Consider the following 20,928-nt stretch of genomic DNA (forward strand, 5'->3'; position numbering starts at 1 on the left):
TTCACTAAGCAACCCTCTCTCCTCTGCAAGAAACTCTTGCTGCCACCTCACACCTCTCCAATGGTAAGAAACTGATGTTGGAGTTGCTTGATGAGCCAAGCAACTTCCATTGGAATTGCTCTTAGTATCTCCGATTAAGGAGGGATCTTGCAATACTTTTGTTTGGCTTTGGTTTAGATTTTAGTAAAACCAATTTTAAAAAAATAACATAAAAAATTAAAAATTTAAATATATTTTTTCTTTATAAAAATTTGAGTTTACTTTCTGCAATTTTTTCTTTTATTTTTCACCTCTTAAAATGCGTGAAGTTTGATTTTAGTCCCTATAAAAAAATTATTTAATTTTCATCTTTCCAAAAATTAAAAATCATTATATTTGATTCTTAATATTCATTTTGAGGTGGATAGCATTTATTTTAAATATCTAAATAAAATTACAGTGTCACATTAATATGGTATTAATGTAGATCGTATGAGATGATCACAAATACCACATAGCAAAAACAATTATTCACGTTTTTGAAAGATGAAAATAAAAAGAAACTTGCCGGACTAGAATAAAATCTCACTCATTTCTATAGTAACAAAACATTTTTAAGTTAAAAATAAATTTAGAACTATCAATTTATTTAAACAGCAAAATAAAATCAATTTTAAATTGTATCTACAAAAGAAAAAAAAAAAAAAAAGGAATGTGTTTGAATTGCCTTACTAATATTTTTCACCTAGAGGATTACTGCTTAGGCTCCCAAACCACATAATTCTACCTAATTGCAATTACTCAACTAGTCCTTAAGGGCTAGAGGATCTCTTTTGGAAGGGTTTTCCACCAAGTAGAGAAAATGGCTGAAGGATTTGAACTCCCACTCATGTCATAAGAAATGTGAAAGTTCGATCCAAAACCTTAACCATTTGTATCAATCCATGTTAACATTTTCTATCAATATACCAACTAATTATTAACATTTGTGTATAAATAAATAAAAAAAAGAATTGTAACTTCAAATATTTTCAAAATTTGAGTATATCCACACTCAAATCAACTCCATTCACTCACCTTAAAAATTACCTAAACTTGTTATAAAGATTTGGACTAGCCGATCAAGCCAACCTGATTGAGAAACCATTAATGTAACAAGTCTGAGCTGATTGTTAGAGATAATGCTAAATTTGCGTGATCTAGTGTGTTTCAACAAGTTTTCCAGTCGAATAAGTGACTCAGCTATTAGTCAAGCCTGTTCAAATGAACTAAATTACTAGCATATTTAATGAACAAACGATGTATTGTGACTCTTGAAAATTTTAAGGTATTGTACAATTTTTTTAAATAATTTTTTAAAGTAAAAATTTAATAAATTATAAATGTTCTGAAATATTTCTCCTGTCACTCAAATTGGTGGCCACATGGGCCCAGTCTAAGAATGCATGTGCATCCCACAAGGAAATCAGCTGGCAATCATAATAGTAAGTTGATCAGTGCTGAAAACCAGTAAACATCAAGTCTCATGAAACAGACAGTTTTCCGTTTTGTCCCCATGAAAACCTTTTTTTTATTTTATTTTTTATTATCTTATGCAATTGAAAACATTCAGAAATATGCCAGGAGTTTTTTTTTATTTTTTATATTAGAGCATTTTCAATACAGAAACTCTAAAAAATCACTTTTAGAAAGAAATTGCAAAGAGTTACACTTGATAACATGAAGAGAATGAAATGATCTCAAGGCTTGTAGTACTGTACTGGTGAAGTAGGTCTATAATTTGTCTTAACCAATCCTTTACTGAATTAACAAGACACAATGTAAATTTCTTCAGATAGCATTAATAGCCATGTAATTCAACCCCAAATGTAGACAAGAAGGAATTTAAGACCATGAGAACAATCCCATTCAAAATCAAAAGCGAGTAGTGATCTGGGAAAATAAAGCCTTGAAGTCCTTGGTTGCTGAACCTGCTCCCTCAGGTTTTGATGCCAAGTCAAATGCCTTGAATTTAGCCTCCTCAAAATTTAGTGCCTGTTAAACCAATTGAATGAAAGAGCATCAAAATCTCAAGAGTTGAGAAGGAATTAAAAAATGGTGGAATATTTGAGCGTTAATAATAAAAATAAGATACCTGAATGCAGACTTCTGCAACATCAGTTCTAGTTATGGTTCTGGTATCAGTCTTGATAAACTCATCATCCTTCCCTACAATTAGTTCCCGAAGACCTCCATCTTTGTCTTGCAAGCCACCAGCCCTGACTCAGTATAGAAAGTGAGAAAAGATGGGAAAAATTTATATTAAAAAAAACACTGTTCATATTAAGGATCCTGTCCCCAGACTGTTACTCTCATTAGCACTATGAATATTGAAAACAACTTCTCTCTATATCAAAATTATAATGGAGATAAGTAACCGTGTAATTTAAATGTAATATATAAAAACCAGAACTGCTTACATGTATATTGCAAAGCATAAGAATCAAATTTTAAGTGATTTTCTAGTCAGATTGTACTTGCATTTTGGATTTCATCAAAAACTTTAGACAAAGTGGTTATTGAGATATTGAAAGTAATATGGATTTGGACCTCTGATGAAGTTTAGAGAGTAAAATGCAGAAGGTAACTGTTGATCACAAACTCAATTCTACACCTTACTGAGTTGATGGAGAATTCTAGAGCAGCATGTCTGTCGTACGTCTTTTAACTAGTATTCAATGATCCTAAGATGAAATGGTCCGAGAAGACTTGCTGTCAGATTGTAAGATAGTAATAAGATAATGGAATTTTCCAACTATTGTTGGGTATTGATAATTGCCAAATATGTATACAATTTTTATTCAATTTCGACAATTATTAATATATCTTAGGCTTCAATTTTTTGTTTCTGGCCACAAAACACTTAGTCAAGAGTTAGTTTTATTTTAGGGTTTAATTGTTTAATATTAGATATTTTTAGTAGTTTTTCTTTATTAAGATGGAATACAAAGAGAATACAATTTGGAAGCTACTAGTCTCAAATAGAAACTATTGCTTCAAGACCAGCTGGGCACACACTCAGTGGGACAAATTCGCTTAGAGCGGTCAACAATTTGCTTTGAGCAAGTAAGAGACTATACTTGGGAGATCAAGCTAACTCGCTTACGCAAGTAGAATGCTCACTTTGAGCAAGTGAAATTCGCTCAAAGCGACCAAACCCCAACTTGAAGTGAGCCAAGATAGAGAGCTTCCTCTAAAGATGGTACTATCTTGCTTAAAGTGAGCAAACTTCTCGCTTTGAACAAACCCCAACTTGAAGCGAGCCAAGATAGAGAGCTTCCTCTAAAGATGGTACTATCTTGCTTAAAGTGAGCAAACTTCTCGCTTTGAACAAGCAAAATTCCCTCAAAGCCACCATAGGAACACATGGAGGATCGCACAAGCTGGCTTAGAATGAGCTACATGGGCGCTCTTAGCGAGCTTACACGAAAAAAGCCCATTATAAAATGTTATAAAATAGGGTTGTTAGGAAATCTCTGTATCATACTTTTTTAGCACAATTTTAGAGAGATTAGAGAGAGTTCTTATGAGATCATTTTTGTTATCACAGATCGCTTAAAGATCCCTCTTTTCTTATGTAATCCTCAATCATGAGTGCGTAAGTCTCTACAGTTGGAGATCGCGGTATTTACTGTACCTCTGTAATTTATGTGTTTTCATTTATTAAAAATCTTTATTCAATCAATTGTTTTTATAATTTTTAATTGAGGTTGAAAAATCATTTTTAAAATTACGATCTAGGTAAAATGATGATAACATTTATTGCTAGGAATAAAATAAACCTTACTAGTAGACTTTTGGTCCCAGACCTTAATGTAGGTTATTTAAGAAAAATTACCAAGGAATTAGAATTTTCCTTTAATAACAAAGAATTTCTCGCCTACGGAATTAAAGTTTAAATATAATTACGGGTCGTTAAATTAACGGTATAATTTCAATATTGAATGGAAATTTAAGAGGACTTGCATAGGAAAAGTTAGTGAATTAATCTTTGATTGTTCTCATTATAGACTCAAACTCTTTATAATTTTCTGCATTCTTATATTTTCACAAATTTTTATGTTTTGTGTTGAACAATTCTAAATTTTTATTAATTCATCTGTTTAGTAGTACCAAGTTTTAATTAAAAAATTATAACTCAAGTCTATGTTGGATTCGATAACTTGGACTTTTGGATTTACTACCTACGACAATTAGTATACTTGTTAAATGTGTATAAGTAAATGGTGTCGTTGTTGGGGACTTCCGTCCTATAATTATTTAATTATAATACGATGCTAGATTAAGTTTTAAATTTTATTTTCTGTTTTTCTTAGATTTGTTAAATTTTAAATTCAATCAATTTTATTTTAATTTTTATTAGATTTGACTTGTTTTATTTTGTTTATGCGAGGTGAAACTTGGTAACAGAGTTGGAAAGGACTTGCAGAAGAAACAAAGCTCAGTGAAGGAGATGAATACAAGCAAGCCAAGACACTTTAGCATCAGAGCTAATGGTAGAAGAAGGAGCAAACCGTCCTCCTCCTCCTCCACAACTAGAGAGGAGGAGGATGTCTAACCACGTGACACATCATGGTCCGGCTTGGCTTAACTTGGTAAAGGGAATTAATTTTATGGAGCTAACAACAAAGACCCTCATACACATCTATTTGAGTTCATCATGATTTACAACACTATGCAATATCATGGTGTTCTATATGACGCCATCATACTGGCAATATTCCCCTTCTCAATTTCCGGGAGAGCAAGTTATTAGCTTCAATCTTTCCCACCCAATAACTTCACTATATGGGTTGATCTAGCCAATAAGTTTCTAGAGAAGTACTTTCCACCTGAGAAAGTCATGCAGTGCAAGATGGCTATCAACAACTTTTAGCAAGAGGTAGATGAGTCATTATCATAAGCATGGGACAAATACAAAAATTTGTTAAAGGAGTGCCCAAACCATGAAGTTGATGATATGGACTAGATGTGTACTTTTCTAGATGGGCTTCTATATGACACCAAGCTTATTCTAGATGCCTCAACTGGGGACATTATTAATTATAAGACACCAAAGGAAGCAGTTGTCATCATAGAAAGCATTGCTAGCAGCCATAGTGGATCACAACGACTGCAATTTGCACCTCGGAAGGGAGTGTATGAGTTGGGTTCCAATGATGCTATATTGACCCAAAACAAACTTTTGACTCAGTAGATCGAGATATTAAACAAGAAAATAAAGAAGTTGCCACAACAAATCCAACTACAATCTGAGGCACTTATGTCTACTTCTGCATACTATATTAGTAGTTGTTAAAGTTGTGGAGGCACTCATCTGCATGAACAATGTGATGCAGTAGTGGAGGAACCTCGGTAGGAAGTTAAATAATGAGAAATTAAAGAAGATATGTAGGTCATCAAGGCAGAAATTTCAATAGAGGAGGGGGGCAACAACATCAGAATTTTGGATGGAATCAAATTGGTACAGACACTTCCAGTGCATCTCCCCTAGCACCTAAGCCTAACCTGTAGGACTGTCAGACAAGGTTGGAGGATACCCTCAACCAATTCATACAAGTTTCCACCACTAACCAAAAGAATACACATGTTGCAGTTAGAGACTTAGAGGTCAAAATGGAGCAACTCTCTACCCAACTGGAAAAGAGATTTTCTAGTAAGTTTGTTGTTCACACAACCGAACCCAAGCAACGGGAATTGTAGTGCCATAGTGACAAGAAGTGGCAAAGAATGATGAAGGAGTAGAAAAAAAAAGAATGAGAAAGAAAAAATAAAGAAAAAGAAATAGAAGAAATAGTGAGTGAAGGAGAAGGTGAAAGGAAGTTTAAATACCAACTAGTACAAGAGAGAGAAAAGAGTGAAATTCCTAAAACAACAAAAGAGCTACCTTACTCTTCAGTATCTACCAAAAAGGATAAAGAAAGGGAATATGCTCGCTTCATGGATATTTTCAAGAGGCTTTAGATTAACATACCTTTCTCTGACACATATTGGAGCAGATGTCTATGTATGCTAAGTTTATGAAGGAACTATTGACAAAAAAAGGAAGTTTATAGAGGAGGACACTATTAAATTGGAGGCGAGATGCAATGCCATCATTCAAAAGGCTTTACCTCCTAAGTTAAAGGATCCTAGAAGTTTCACTATTCCCATCACCATTGGGAATCTATAAGCTTTGCTTCATTTAGGGGCTAACATCAACCTAATGTCCCTATCCATGCTATCTAGAGTTGGAGAGGTAGAAGTCAAGTCTACACGTATAACCCTCCAACTAGTAGATCGTTCCATCAAATTCCCCCATGGAGTAGTAGAGAACATGCTAGTGAAGCTAGATAAGTTTATCTTTTTGGTTAATTTTGTCATTATGGACATGGAGGAGGATTTGGAGGTACCCATAATTTTGGGGAGACCTTTCATGATGATTGCAAGAGATTATGGAACACCACCAACCTAATCACAACATAATTTTTTGGGAAGCAAACAAGTTTAAAGCAAGGAAATTGTAGATTCATCTTTGAGAAGAACAATCTCCAAAAGGATGGTTTAAGGAAGTTCAAGCCTAGACCTAATTGCCCTTTTAGAGTTTTGAATATAATTGGAAAAAATGAATACAAAATTGAGTTACCAAGCGATTATGGAGCATTGCCAACCTTCAATTTCTCTGACTTGTCTTCCCATGAATTAGAAAAGAAGAGCTGAACTTTTTCAACCAGGGGAACAATGGAGAATTCTAGAGTTGCATTTATAATACATATGCCATGTGCTCTTAGGAAAAAAATTAGTTTCTCATTCCCAACACTAGGAAAGTGTATGGTCAATAAAGAAGTATACAAAAGAGAAAAGATAATTAATTCTTGGAAGATGGCATGCCACTTCTATAAAGAGGTGCCTTCGATAAATATAAGAAAGTTAATTCGAGTTTATTACTAATTCATCTTGCAAATTGAGCTCACTATCTTGACTCCATAAATCGTAGGGTGAATTCCTAACAGTCATTGAGTTGGTTGTTTTCTTGTTCTTCTAATTTTCTCTTTTGTTTCCTATCTGACATCAAACGTGCATTACTTTATAAATCTAATTTATAAGTAATAATATATGCTCTAGAAGAAGATACTTCTATTATGTTACCTAGGAAAAATGTTTAAAAAAAATGTGAGGCAAACATTGAACACTTAATAAAACTCAAGATCACAATTTGATAACTTCCATTTTTACAATTAAACCGATCAATATTTCCTTTCTTTGCCAGAAACTAACACCAAAAATTCTACGAGTGTTTTGACAAAAACAACTACGTATAAAGATAAGATTATATAGTGTTGATTGAAGGTGTCTCTGGTCCATTCTTTAAGTTACGAGGGCTAAAAGAATTAGGATTTTATATAAAATACAATCCCAAGGAAATAGTCAAGCAGTCTATTATTCCAACTAAAAGGCACATAAACGGGTCGGGTGAGGAGGGGGAGACACACAAGAAACCTAGAAATGAATGTTATATGTTTCAGTATGAGTAGAATTGGTGTACCTTATAATTGTATATGGGATGCCAGAATCAGCCAGGTATTGCTCAGCCTTCCTTTTCCAAACCTGCAGTCAATATGAAAACAACATTCTTCCTATCAAGGGGGGAATAATGGAAAGACACAAGGATGTAAAAATGACTAAATAAAATAAAAACAAGGCCAGAATGTTATGTGTGGAGGTAGTTCAGAAGTGAAGGAGAAAACATTACTAACCAATATATTCCCATTACCCAAGCTGTTCAAAGGATTGTTAAGGTCTGTTCCACCCATAGACCCTACCAACACAATCTGCTTCACTCCAGCAGCCTTAGCTGTTCATATAGATACAAAAAAAAAAAAAAGTTCAATATCACGAGATTGTGCAAGTTTGTATTATAATCTATGATTAATGGAAAGAAGACATGGATCAATTTGATTAATGCAAGTTTGTATTCTCACCAGCATCAATTTGATTTTTCTGCCCAATCCAGTCAACCTAAATGTAAAAATCACTAAAATATTAATCAAAAAGGAGGTAAATGTAAAAAATAACTTGAGCATAACACAGAAACTGTGATAGTACCTGTTCAGGATATGCACCATCTTCGAAATAGAACTCTGGTCTTTGTCCTTTGGTTGGATCAAACCCAGGCTTTATCTGTGGCACTGCACTTGTGAGAATTATAAGAGCATCTATACCTTGAATTGCAGGAACAATACTTTCGGAGTCTCTTATATCCCCAACAAAAACGTCATCTGCAGCACCAATGTTCTGTTTGCTTTCTTCTGTTCTAACTAGACCTCTAGCCACATATTGGTTAGGTCTCTCTTTTAATTTTTTGTAAACTATTTGTCCTGAAAAGTGAACCAATTCTCAGTTTGTGATAAAAAAAAAACTTAGTATATATATTATTTCAGCTACCGACAACAAATGCATAGTCATGTTTTGAGTATTGATTTATCAGAAAGATGAATGTATAACATTTTGCATGATCAAGTCATCTTTGGTTTTTGCCTAAGTAACGTATATCATATAAGTGACTGAAAGTAGCAGGCCCAAATATATGGCCGTATCCGTATGGTCCAATCTGAACCAAAAATCTTATCCACTTGAAACTAATATAACTGAATATCTTATACAATGAAATATACACCATCCTTAAGCCAATTGAGTGGTGCATCAAAATCAAATCCAAATACTGTAACCCTCTCCTATCAAACAAAAACTTACCCGTGCAATTACTATTTTAAAAACCGAACTTTTGCATAGTGACATACATTTCCATCAGCAAGCCGAAGGCAGAGTACCATTAGTTTGCGTAAATTTACTACTTACTAGTGATATTACTATATAAATATTTTCCACATTATATCCTAATTGAATTTTAATTTTATAGGGTTAATTGAGCTTTTAGTTTCTGACTTTTAAAACCATAAATTTGCCTCCCGTATTTTTGAAATATCTAAACTTAGTCCCGAGAACAGTAAGTTTTTCGTCCCTGCAGTATTACTAAAATTTGAGTATTTCAAAAATACAAGAACGAAAACTAGTAGCTCTAAAAGGCAGGGACTAATACCAAAAAAGACCCATTTTTTAAGGACAAAAACATCATCAACCCTTTAATAAAATACAGCAACAACAGTTAGGGGTGTTAAAAAATCGAAATATAGGGGAGATTGAACTATTTTCATAAAAATAAAAATAAAAAACTGAACTGAACTATTTTTATAAAAAAAATCCAAACTGGACTAGTTGAGAACCAAACTGACTAGGTTGAACTATAAAAACTGAACTATTCTTATAAAGGGATAAAAAAAAATCATTTCTTTCTCTTATATTTATCATAACAAAAAAAAAAAAATAGTTCAGTTAACTTAAATCGATTCAATTAAAATCAATTCGCTGAACTAATAAAACAGTTTAGTTCAATTAGTCTGAATCTGAGCTATTTTTCAGTTCAGTTAGTTCGGAGGAATTGTTTTCCATTCCAGTTCAACTCTCATATAGTTCAATACTTCAATTCAACACTTTTGAACACCCTAACAACAGTCAAACCATATCATGTGTATCCTCATCCCAAGCTCAACGTTAAGAACGGGGTGTCAAAAAAAAAAAAAAAAATACATATTCCATTCAGAAGCATTAACCCTGACTCAAAAATATCAAATTCACCTAAAGCAACAAACCCACATTCCAGTCCAAATTCTCTCTCCAAAGCAACAAAAAAAAATTGAAGAAAACCCATCAAAGCATAAAACAAACCACCAAACTCCACATCCTTCACTTTACAGAAAAACCCAAAAACAAAAACACGAAAAAGCAACAGCAGAAACATCATTTTCTGGTCCAAAAAGCAATAAATTTTATATTTTGAAGAGAACCCATGAAAACAAACGACAAAAAGACCTCACCTGTGCGACCACCCGCTCCAGTAACAAGCACAGTGCTCTTCCCAGACTCAGCCATGGCCACAACACTGATTCTCCTTCCCACCCTCTTCACACCCTCTTTGTTAAGAGACAACGAAAAAGAATGAGAAAAAGAGAGAGAGGGAAGCCTTAATGACGAGGAGGAAGAAACCGGTAGAGGAAGTGACGGTGGCACCATGCAGTATTTATGACAGTGGTTGGGGGTAGTGGCAGCACAGATAAAGGGGACACGTGTCGCCATACCCATCAAAGTAGTTCGCACAGTTGCATTGTGCAGTGGGTGAGAAGAGAAGAAGAATGTGGAAAAGTCTTCAACTTAACAAAGGATTCAGCAACGTTATTAAACACGCCGTCACGGTCACTGCTGAGACCAGACACTGTGTTGAGGTGGTGGTTGTGTCGTGCTTCACTTGTTGCTGCGCTTAAATACGGGTTTGATGCTTTTACGTTTTGTTTTGTCAGATTTTAGATTTTCTTATCCATTTACCTTATCTTGTACCATGACGTCACCATGTATTCAATTTAGTTTTATTTTGCTTTAATTACTACGGTTCATAGTTATACAAAATTTACCTTTTCATTCCTACTCTTAAAAATCTTACTTTTTTTTACCTCTTGTCTGGCTGCAAAGAAATAATAAGTACTAAAATAATAACAGATGTTTGATATGGTAGAAATAAAAAAGTAAAAGAAAATAAAAAGTGGTGGTTAGAAATTATTATAATTTTTAAATAATATTTTTATTTATTTTCACATATCAATTTTTTTCTTTTCTATTTTTATCTACTTTATTTCTTTTGTCTCAACAAAATACATCATTAGTGTGAATAATATAGTTGGTCTCAACACTATTATTGGAAACACTATTGGAAGAAGTAACACCCCATGTATAATTGTTTGTTATAGGAGTGTAAATGAGTTTTGTTAAATTGAGTTTAGACTATTTTAGCACTTAAACCAATTAAATTTAGTTAGATTGAGTTAAGTTGGCTTTGTGGACTTGTTTATAAGCAATCCAACTAGAATCGAGTTGGGTTAAGTAGGGTTATTAGGTTGATAAATTAAAAAATAAGTATATTTAAAAAAAAATGAAACAAATAACAAAAAAAAATAGATACTTAATTTAAATTTTAATATATGATTCAAAGTACAAACAATATTACAACAATCATACATTAGAAATCACAAATATCCCAACCAGGCAAACATTATATCACTAACTAACAAAATTTGAATTACGTAGCAAGTAAAATTATTCTTCTCACTCTATGTCTTCTTCAATTTAGTCATTCAATTCATTATTACAATATTTGATGAAAAAAAAAAGTAGAATTAAATATAGGCAGAGGAATGTATTATGTGTTGTGTATAAGTTCAATTAAATAAATTATTAAAGGTTGAGTTGGTTCAGGTTTATCAGATAGCAAATTCCTTGATATGTTACCCAACCTAATTATAATCGGGTTACATAAAAATTACCCAACACAATGATCCAACAAAACCTGCAAAAATGTAATTAGGTTGATTTAGGTAGGTAAGTTCATGAGTGAATCATTACCCGCTTACACCGCTAGTCAACTATATTATGATCCATACACCTAATGGCCTACTTGGTTGTGACAACGACTAATAACTATGACATGATGTATGCAGTTAAAAAGTCAATGAAAGTTATAATTGCCTTGAAAGATAACCTAAGTGTGATAACTTTTACTAACCCAATTTGAAAAATAGACATTTTCATTATGCCTCAAGGCAACTTTAATGAAAGGATGACACTTGGCAAGTGCCTAAAAAAGCGTGTAGTGTGTAGTTTTTCTTACGATGGAGTTATGAACTAATATAAATATGAGAATTGACAATCTAAACATTGCCCACAACCAAAATCAATGAAATTATTTTATTTTTCATCCATTTACATGTTCCTTTTATCATTTTTTTACTACTTACCTTTTTGAACCTTTCATTTATAGTTTTATCATCCACTTTTATTTGTTTATTGCTTTCAACCTTTACATTTAGTTTTTGAAGCCAACCTTTGACTAGTTCTTGAGTTATAATGCTAAGAAGCTCTTTGGAGTAAAATAAGGACAAAATATTTTCCTTAAGTCAATTGCCTAAAGTGGGGATCATTGTGGTAAATTACTAGCCAAAATAATGGCTAATGAATTTTTACACCAACATAATTTTGGCATGCCCAGTAGGACATCAATTATCTCTTAACTGAGGTTTTTGACCTTATCATTAGACCATCCTTAGCATATGCAATTGAGATTTGGACCAAAAACACGTCCTATTATGGAGAACATACCCACCAAGAAAAATGGCAAACATATATGCTAACGCAATTGTAACTATAATATTGTGTTGTGGATAGTTATTTATTTTAAATTTTAATATTTAATTGATTTGTGTTGATGTGATATTTGATATTTTATAACTCTCTAAGGATTATGGAATTCGTAAGAGTTTAGTTGTTTGGAGTTGTTGTGTGTTGAGATCAAAGTAAACCAAGTTTGGGGGAATGTATATAAGGTTCTCTAAAGACTTGAATTTCATAAATTCATTTCTTAGAGTTTTTAGAGAAATTTTTTATAGAGATAGATTTTGGAGTTAAAAGGGATCTTTCTTTCTTCTAACCTTTTAGAAGTGCTTTGATTCTTCTTTGTATGGTTGAGTAAAGATTCAAAGTTGAGAAGCTAAGAATCAAATGGAGAAGTCATCATACGAGAGTTTGGGGTTCTTCTAGTTTTCTTCTTCCTTTCCTTGTTTCTTGCTGATTTAAGGTAAGGAAAACTTGTGGATTAATCCTTGTTATGTTGTATGTGTTGATCATTGTGTTAATTTTCCCATTGGTGGCTTTGGTGTTGGATTGAAAAGTGAAAAACCTTGTTCTTTAGGTTTTTGGTTGTTTTGGAGGAAAATTAATGATCCTAGATCATGATATTATTGCATGTTGTTTATCTTGGTGATTCTAAGTTGTTTGAGATATATATATATATATATATATTCTAATTTGTGGATTTCTTATTGAGTTGGTATGACTTGATGATGTAGAAATTGAAGAGAGAAGTTGAGTTGCTGTGGGTGAAAACCCTATTCTCACCAATTGAGAGTTTAGGGTGCTCAGTGCTCCTATATGAACATCTGCCCAAATTTTCATTCTAGTTTGGTGGCAGATGTGCCACTTAGTATGAGAACAATTTTATGGCTAATCTCGCTCAGTAAGATAGGTCATGCCTGGTGAGAGGACCTCTAAAGGATCTTGGTCTCTTAACGAGATTTTGACAGTCAACAATAAGCTCCGGGGGAGTTTAGTCTCTCAACGACAAGATCCAAAAGAGCTTAGCCGTTCAACGAGCCAATAACCCACCTAGCAAGGAAAGTGGTAGAACATTTCCCTTGCTTAGTGATGGTAGTGTCACTTAGAGAAGAGATCCAGATAGCTCAACTCGCTTAGGGGGATACTTCCGCTTAACAAGAGTCTTTTTTTGTGACCTTTCTAGCTTAATACTTTATATGATATTTATTGAGAAGATAAGATGAAATACTATTAAAATATGTTGTAATATGTTGTTATGATTAATGAATCATGTTGTAGGAAGTTGAACTAGAGATGATTCTAGTGTTGTATTGGGTTGTGTTGTATAACTATGTTGTTAAGTTGTGTTGTATAGTTATGTTGTTAAGATGTGTTGCATAGCCATATTTTTTAGTTGTATTTTATAGCTATGTTGTTAAGTTGTGTTATATAGTCATGTTATTAAGATGTGTTGTGAACTTAATATTAGAGGAGAATTGTTATTTTTTAAATCTAAGATATCCCATTGCGTGGATATGTATTGTAGTGCTCTAAGAGCCCAAATGTTGAAAAATCCTTCTTGAGAGAGCTAGTTCTTGAAGTGGAGTGTTGTGTTTCCATTAAATTATTAGTTGATACTGTATGGGGGCAAGGTTGAGCCATATTGGTCTAGAAGCAACCAAATTGAGTAAGGTTTGAAGTCAAAAGGTAACAATTTTAATTGTTTGCTAGAAGGGTGTGTGGTATTGTGATATAGTTAACGGGCTGTACTCATAAGTGACTTGTTTAATACATGTCAATATTATGACAAACTCATACCTAAGCTATACTATATCTGACGATTGGCATGAACTTTCCTAGTGTAAATGGTAAAATTCGAGAAATCATGTTGCGTTGAAAATGTATTTATATCCAAACTTTGTTGTTGACCTAGCAAACCAAAAACGTAGTGTTGTGCTGATTTGGTAGGGTTAAGTCACTTAAACTACTCATTTGTGTTGTAAAAGATATTTTAGTTGAAATGGATGATGATGTATAAAAGTAATATGTTGTTAAGATGTTGGGTTGATAAGTTGTTGTGTTGTAAAGTTAATGTATTGTTAAATTGATATGTTATATGTTGATAAGTTGTTGTATTGTAAAGTTGTTGCATTGAAAAGTTGTTATGTTATAAGTTATTGAATTGGAAAGTTGTTGCATTGTTAAGTTATCATACTATATGTTGATAAGTTGTATAATGAATTATTGTGTTGTCTAGTAGAAATATCATTGAAGGTTGTATGCATTTTTAAATGTTGAGTTGAAAGTCATGTAACAAAGTTGCTAAGTGGTGAAGTTATGTTCATGTTGTGAAGTTGTTTATATAGTTAATTTTTTTGCTTCTATATTATTATATATTACGTTTGTTTTTCCATGTTGTTAAACTATGATAATCATATTATTATGGGAGCAGAGTAGAATTAGGTTAAAGGGCGAGCAAGATCTTGTGTCATTTTGGTGATGGTGATGTTTGGTGTAGGCTATTGTGGAATAACAAGTTGTTGCTTGACCGACAACTTAAGATTTTATGTTTTGTAAATATTGATATTGTATATATATATATATATATATATGTATATAGGATTATGTTGTAATCTCATTGATGGATCTTAATATTTTCAATTGTTTATTTCTATTCATATACATTGCTGCATGAATATCTAGGTATTGCTTGTATGATAATAATAGGTTAGATTATATTTACATTTTTTGTTGTAGAGTCGCTGAGCTATACTAAGTAGGGGTGTTTGCAATTCAGTTCGATTTTTAACTAAAAAGTCATCTGAATCAAATAACAAAAATACGTGGGATTTGATTCGATTCAATTTTTGTTTTTTTTAATATCCAAACTGAACCAAACCAATAGTTTACGGTTTGATTTTTGCGATTTTTTCACATTTTTTTTTGTATACAATCATAATTACATAACACTACACAAGGTCACAAACCATCAAATAATACTACATTGTATCAAATGTCATATAATCATTATAATATTATACATTCTAAATAATATTATCCATGTACATAACTGAACACCTCTAGTGTATTTCTTAATATATATTATCGTCTTTTGTTGGCCGATAAAAAAATTAAACATTCTAAATAAAATAAAACTATCTTTCAAATAACAACAAATTAATGTTCTACATAGAAAATTAAAATGATAACAACATCAAATAATACTACATTGTATGAAATGTCATGATTATGTCTCAACCATTATAATATTATACGTTCTAAATCAAATAAAACTATCTTTCAAATAACAATAAATTAATGTTCTACATAGAAAATTAAAATGATAACAATAAAAATAACATATTTCAATAAATCATTTAGGAGCTTCTAATTCATGATAAATCCTACAAAATTAAAAAAAATATATTTAATTTATAGTTTAAATATAAATTCCAAACATATAGAAATAAAATAGTTAATTAAGTGATGAATCATACCACAAGTCCAAGTTTTCAACTCCAAGTGTAAAATCTAATCAGATTCAATATCATAATTTTCTTCACTAATTGTTGGAATTGGTCCAATTTTTAAAAGTATATAATATATAATAGTCAACATCAAATAAAAAGTTAGACTAGAACAATTAAATAATAAGAGATTAAAATATAACATATTACCCATCTCAAGTCTTTCAATGTCTACCACAAGGTCTTCAATGTCCATTGACCATGGAAGAGATCGACACTAATTTTGTGTACAAACCAATGCTTCAACTGTCTTATGAGTAAGAGAACTCCTTTAAGAATAAGTACTCTCCCTCTGGTGTTTAAAGCAGACTCTAAAGCAATAGCAGACACAGACATGACCAACAAATCTCTAGCAATTTGACTAAGAATAGGATATTTACTAGAATTCATCAAGATGTCAAAGTATCCTTTTTTTTCTTTCTAAACTCGCTATGAGATACAAATCTACTTCATTCTTCTCAGGATTGCTATTAAGATTCATGTCTCTTTCAAATTCAATAACAAATAAAAGTTCAGGTGAATTAAAATCATCGATTCCCACATCAGAAGAAAGTTGTGTAGAGTTTCAGTTAACGGCCCATTACTAGTAGAAAGCAAATACACATTAAACATGTCATGCAATGCCTCATTCACCTTATTACACAAAAATTCATCAACTTTCTTCTCATAAAATTTGTTTAAGCCCCACTGAACAACCTTAAACTTACTCCGAGGATCAAACACAATAGTGTTAGAAAAGAATGGCCCAATCCAAGAGGGGGGGGTGAATTGGATTCAATGACCCTTTAAAAATTTATCAGAGTTTTTGGATCTTAAATTCAATCAAAACTTTTCTATGACAGAATTTTCAAATGAAGCACTCTTAAAGACTTGTTACAATGATATGAATGCAATGTGCAACTTGATTACAAGACAATGAGGTTCAAATATAATATCCAATTATAGATTTAAACCATCAAAATTCACATACACATGTTAATCAAGTTTTATCTTCTTTAAAGCACAACCAAGAAATTACAAAATAAGAGATAAGGTTGAAGAAGATTGCACAAGTCTTTTATACTGGTTCAACCACTCCACATGTGACCTACATCCAGTCCTTAATCACCACCTGATTAAGATTTGTTCCACTATCTTTTAGCAAGAAGGTTTACAAGCACACACACATGCATATACTTCACTACAAAAAGATAACCACTTTCTTGACCCCAAGAAAGTAACCCTTGTAGAACCCACTACAAGAAACTTCACCACTTGAGAAACCCTTCTCAAGATTTTTCACAAAGATTCACAAAGAATAAAATGAAACGAATTCACCTGGAATTCTTGAACAAATCTTTGTCTTCCTCTTTCAAGAGTATGATGATGATGATGATTTCCTCACAAGCTTTTCACAAACGTTTTTCTCTTGGATTTCACAAAGAAAACTCTCCAAGATGTCACACAGACTCTCTAAAACATTTTTACCAGTTGATTATCAGTTCTTACTCAATGTTATGAAGTTTCAAAAGAGTTCAAACTATTTATAAAAATTCAAACCCAGATAATCGATTATTTTAAAGAATAATCGATTATTTTGTTCTTCAGATTTCTAGAAATCAATCAAGAACAATTTAATCGATTATTTAGCTGGATAATCGATTATTCCAGAGAGTTGTTCCTGAAATAATCGATTATTTTCGCAAATAATCGATTATTACAGCAAGGCATTCCACATAGCCCACTTGCTGAAATAATCGATTATATTTAACAATAATCGATTATTTTGAGTCAGTTCTTAAAACTTCATTTTAAGTCTCAAAATAATTTTCCAATGTTTAACTCATCATCATCTACTCCCTACTTGATTCTAGACAAGATTTTCTCAATGCACAAAGCACACACAGACACAAATATAACAATTCATTTATAACAATTTGCTTCCTAAGCTCTATTACATAGCTATACTTCAAGGTATTTTTCTTGACTCTTCCTTGACTTTGTTTTTGTGTTCAATGTTGTTGTTGTACACTTGTTGTCTCCAAGTTGTTGTGATCATCAAAACTCTTAAAGTCTTCAGCTCCCCTAAGCTCAACAATCTCCCCCTTTTTGATGATGACAACCCATGAACTAATCCATGAACCAATATTCACTTAACTTCTTATTGTGCCATATTGTGCCACGAACCACCTGCACAACACACACACACAAGCACAATACCTGCAAACAACAACTAAACACACAATACACAATACCATTTCTCCCCCTTTGGCATTATCAAAAACAAAGTAAGCCAAGGTTAACAAAGAATTGCCATGTACAGATTCTCTCCAGCAATATTATCATAAATGAACCAATTTTGGTTCTGCAACTCAAACCAAATTTTAACCAATTTGTGATGTCAATTGTGCACTATATCACAAACCAAACCAAATCAAGTCAAGATAGTCATTTTCACAGTACAAAAACAGAGTATTCCAAAGCACAAATAATCACATTCCAACATATATGCTCACCAAAAATAGAGCATTTTGCATCAGCAATCCAAACCAAGCTTTGGAATCAAAATTGAACCAACACATTAACAAACAAACTTCAAATTCATCAAATTTAAATTGTTCAACATCAAAAGCAATAAAAGTGTTCAGGAATTAAAATCATTACAACCCAAATGAACTTAAAAATTGTTCCAAACTTGAATTTAAAACCTAAGCAAAATAACAAAAACAGAAATCACTCCTCATCCTCCGGAATACCAAGCTGCGTCTTGATGAGTCTGACTTCATGATCTAGGTCGTCAAACCTATCAAGAATTCCAGAGAACATGGATTCATGTCTCCGTGACATCTCCATCATAGCATCCATTTTGTTGATCATGATCTGTTCAAACGGTGAGAACGGCTTCAGCTCCGGCTCAGCTTCTCTAGGCTCAGCTTCCACCTGTGGTGACTGATCCTCATCATGAGAAGGAGCACCGTCCTCATCTGTAGCTGGCTCTGGGGTAGGAGGAACATCTCCTTTAAAAACCCACTTATCTTCTTGCTTCAGCATACCCATGTGGTGCAAAGAAGATTTCTCAATCTTATTTGACGCATGTAAAACAATCTTTCTTTCACCTGTCAAATCTACTCCAGCATTTTCAAAAATTTTAGACAAGAGTAAAGCATAAGGAATCAGACCATCTTCCTTTCTCCTTGCCTTCCAGATACAATCGTTCACAACCGACACCCAATCAATCTTAATTTTCTTCTTAATCACATGCATTAACAAAATGTCATCCCGAGACATTTGTGCATGGTTCTGCAACCTCGGTTTTAACATCCAGGCAATAATGAAAGAAATTAAACGAGAGTTTTTCTTCATACCTCCCGCCAAAAATTTCTCGTAGTTGGTGTTAGATGGAACCCTTTGACAGTCCCGGAACGTTGTCAGTTCTTCAAAATCCCCGAAATTGAATGGTTGGGGTTTCTCCTTTCCGGTTCCGCTCAGCCCAGCAGCCGCTTTCAATGTAGGTCCATCCAGCCTGATTAACTTCCCCTTAATCACAGATTGCATAACACCATCATTAGTGGAGGCAAAACAGAGGAATAACCTGATTAGCTCCGGATAATAGGGTCCTTCCATTTCCAAGAATGCCTTCAACTCCTGATGCTCTAAAAGGGTTGGAAAGCTAAACCCCTCGTTCTTGAACCAATCAAGCTTCAAGGTCTTCGGAGGAATGATTCTCCGACCGACGTACCACTCAAAGTAGTATTCTTGAGCTTTCTCATCCGCAAACCACTTTGTGATTAGCTGCCCAGAGGGAAGAGGACGCTTGCTCCCCCTCACTTCGAGCTTCTTGGGCCTTTTGGAAGAAGATGCCATGGTTGGGTCTTAGAGAAAGATGAAGAAGATGAAGAATTGTGAAAGGATTTGAGAGGGTTAGGGTTTTAAGGGTTTGGGGAACAATGAGAGAATGAGAGAATGAGAGTGTTTTTGAAGCCCTAGCACGTTGTGGGTATAAGAGTTATGGGTAGTTTAAGGGTTGGCGCGTAAATAACCGTTTCAGGAAATTTCAAACAAAATCGCCCAGATAATCGATTATTTATGCAAATAATCGATTATTTGCATCAGAAAACTCAGCTAAAAACACATTCTGATGTGGATAATCGATTATTTTAAGGATAATCGATTATTACAGAAGGTCGTTTTTCCTTATACTCCCCAGATAATCAATTATTTACAGAATAATCGATTATTCCAGTGACTTTTCAGATTCTACTACTAAGATAATCGATTATTACCCAAGATAATCGATTATTACAGTGACTTTTGAGTTCCTTCTTACCAGATAATCGATTATTTCCCAAATAATCGATTATTTCAGAAACTCTTGGAATTCTTCATGTTCCAGATAATCGATTATTTCCCAAGATAATCGATTGTTTCCATAAATCACTTAAGATAATCGATTATATCTTAAGATAATCGATTATTCCAGTGAAGATTTGCTTCTCTGAAAATTTTAACTTCTCAAATTTTACCAAGACTTGTTTGCCACTTTCAAATATAATCTTTCATACATCTCTTACTTTCATTCTCACAACACAATCAATTCAAACTTGATTCATTAATTATTCCCAACTCAATTCTCAATTGATTGAACCTTTCTCTAGGTAGAGGTTTTGTAAAAATATCAGCAAGTTGTTTACTTGTCTCTACAAACTCCACAGCACAATCATTTCTTTGAACATGATCTCTCAAAAAGTGGTGTCTTATCTCAATATGCTTAGTCCTAGAGTGCAAAATTGGATTCTTGGTCAGATTTATTGCACTAGTGTTATCACACCTCAAAGGAATTTTGTTCAACTCAACTCCATAGTCTCTTAATTGTTGCTTCATCCAAAGAATTTGAGCACAACAACTTCCAACTGCAATATACTCAGCCTCAGCTGTACTTAAAGCAACACAAGCTTGCTTTTTGCTATGCCATGAAACAAGTGCACTACCTAACAAGTGACAAGTTCCACTTGTGCTCTTTTTATCTAGTCTACACCCAGCATAGTCTGAATCTGAGTAGCCTATCAGACTTAGTGAGACTCCCTTTGGATACCACAAACCAACATTAGTTGTACCTTTCAAATACTTAAGGATTCTCTTTACACTTTTCATATGAGATTCTTTAGGATTA

General features: G+C 33.1%; 1 protein-coding gene across 1 annotated transcript; it reads right to left on the reverse strand.

Moving 5' to 3' along the window:
- Positions 1–1,699: 1,699 nt before the first annotated feature.
- On the reverse strand, positions 1,700–10,370 carry LOC109816609 (uncharacterized protein At5g02240). Its single transcript, XM_020381681.3, has 7 exons — positions 9,933–10,370; positions 8,104–8,375; positions 7,980–8,016; positions 7,755–7,852; positions 7,544–7,605; positions 2,114–2,237; positions 1,700–2,013 (listed from the first exon to the last, which is right to left on the reverse strand). The coding sequence occupies exons 1-7, from the start codon at positions 10,195–10,197 to the stop codon at positions 1,894–1,896; spliced, it is 978 nt and encodes a 325-aa protein (XP_020237270.1). The 5' UTR covers positions 10,198–10,370; the 3' UTR covers positions 1,700–1,893.
- Between the last annotated feature and the right edge of the window lie 10,558 nt (positions 10,371–20,928).

The sequence above is a fragment of the Cajanus cajan genome, chromosome 4 (genome assembly GCF_000230855.2).
Source record: "Cajanus cajan strain Asha chromosome 4, NIPB_CcT2T_4, whole genome shotgun sequence".
NCBI classification, from domain to species: domain Eukaryota; kingdom Viridiplantae; phylum Streptophyta; class Magnoliopsida; order Fabales; family Fabaceae; genus Cajanus; species Cajanus cajan.

Excerpts from the sequence above, each read along its gene's own strand:
- LOC109816609 (XM_020381681.3), bottom strand. The coding sequence starts at position 10,197 with ATGGGTATGGCGACACGTGTCCCCTTTATCTGTGCTGCCACTACCCCC. Across the intron at positions 7,853-7,979 it reads GAAAAATCAAATTGATGCTG|CTAAGGCTGCTGGAGTGAAG; the intron begins GTGAGAATACAA and ends CTATATGAACAG. Across the intron at positions 2,014-2,113 it reads TTGCAGAAGTCTGCATTCAG|GCACTAAATTTTGAGGAGGC; the intron begins GTATCTTATTTT and ends TTGGTTTAACAG.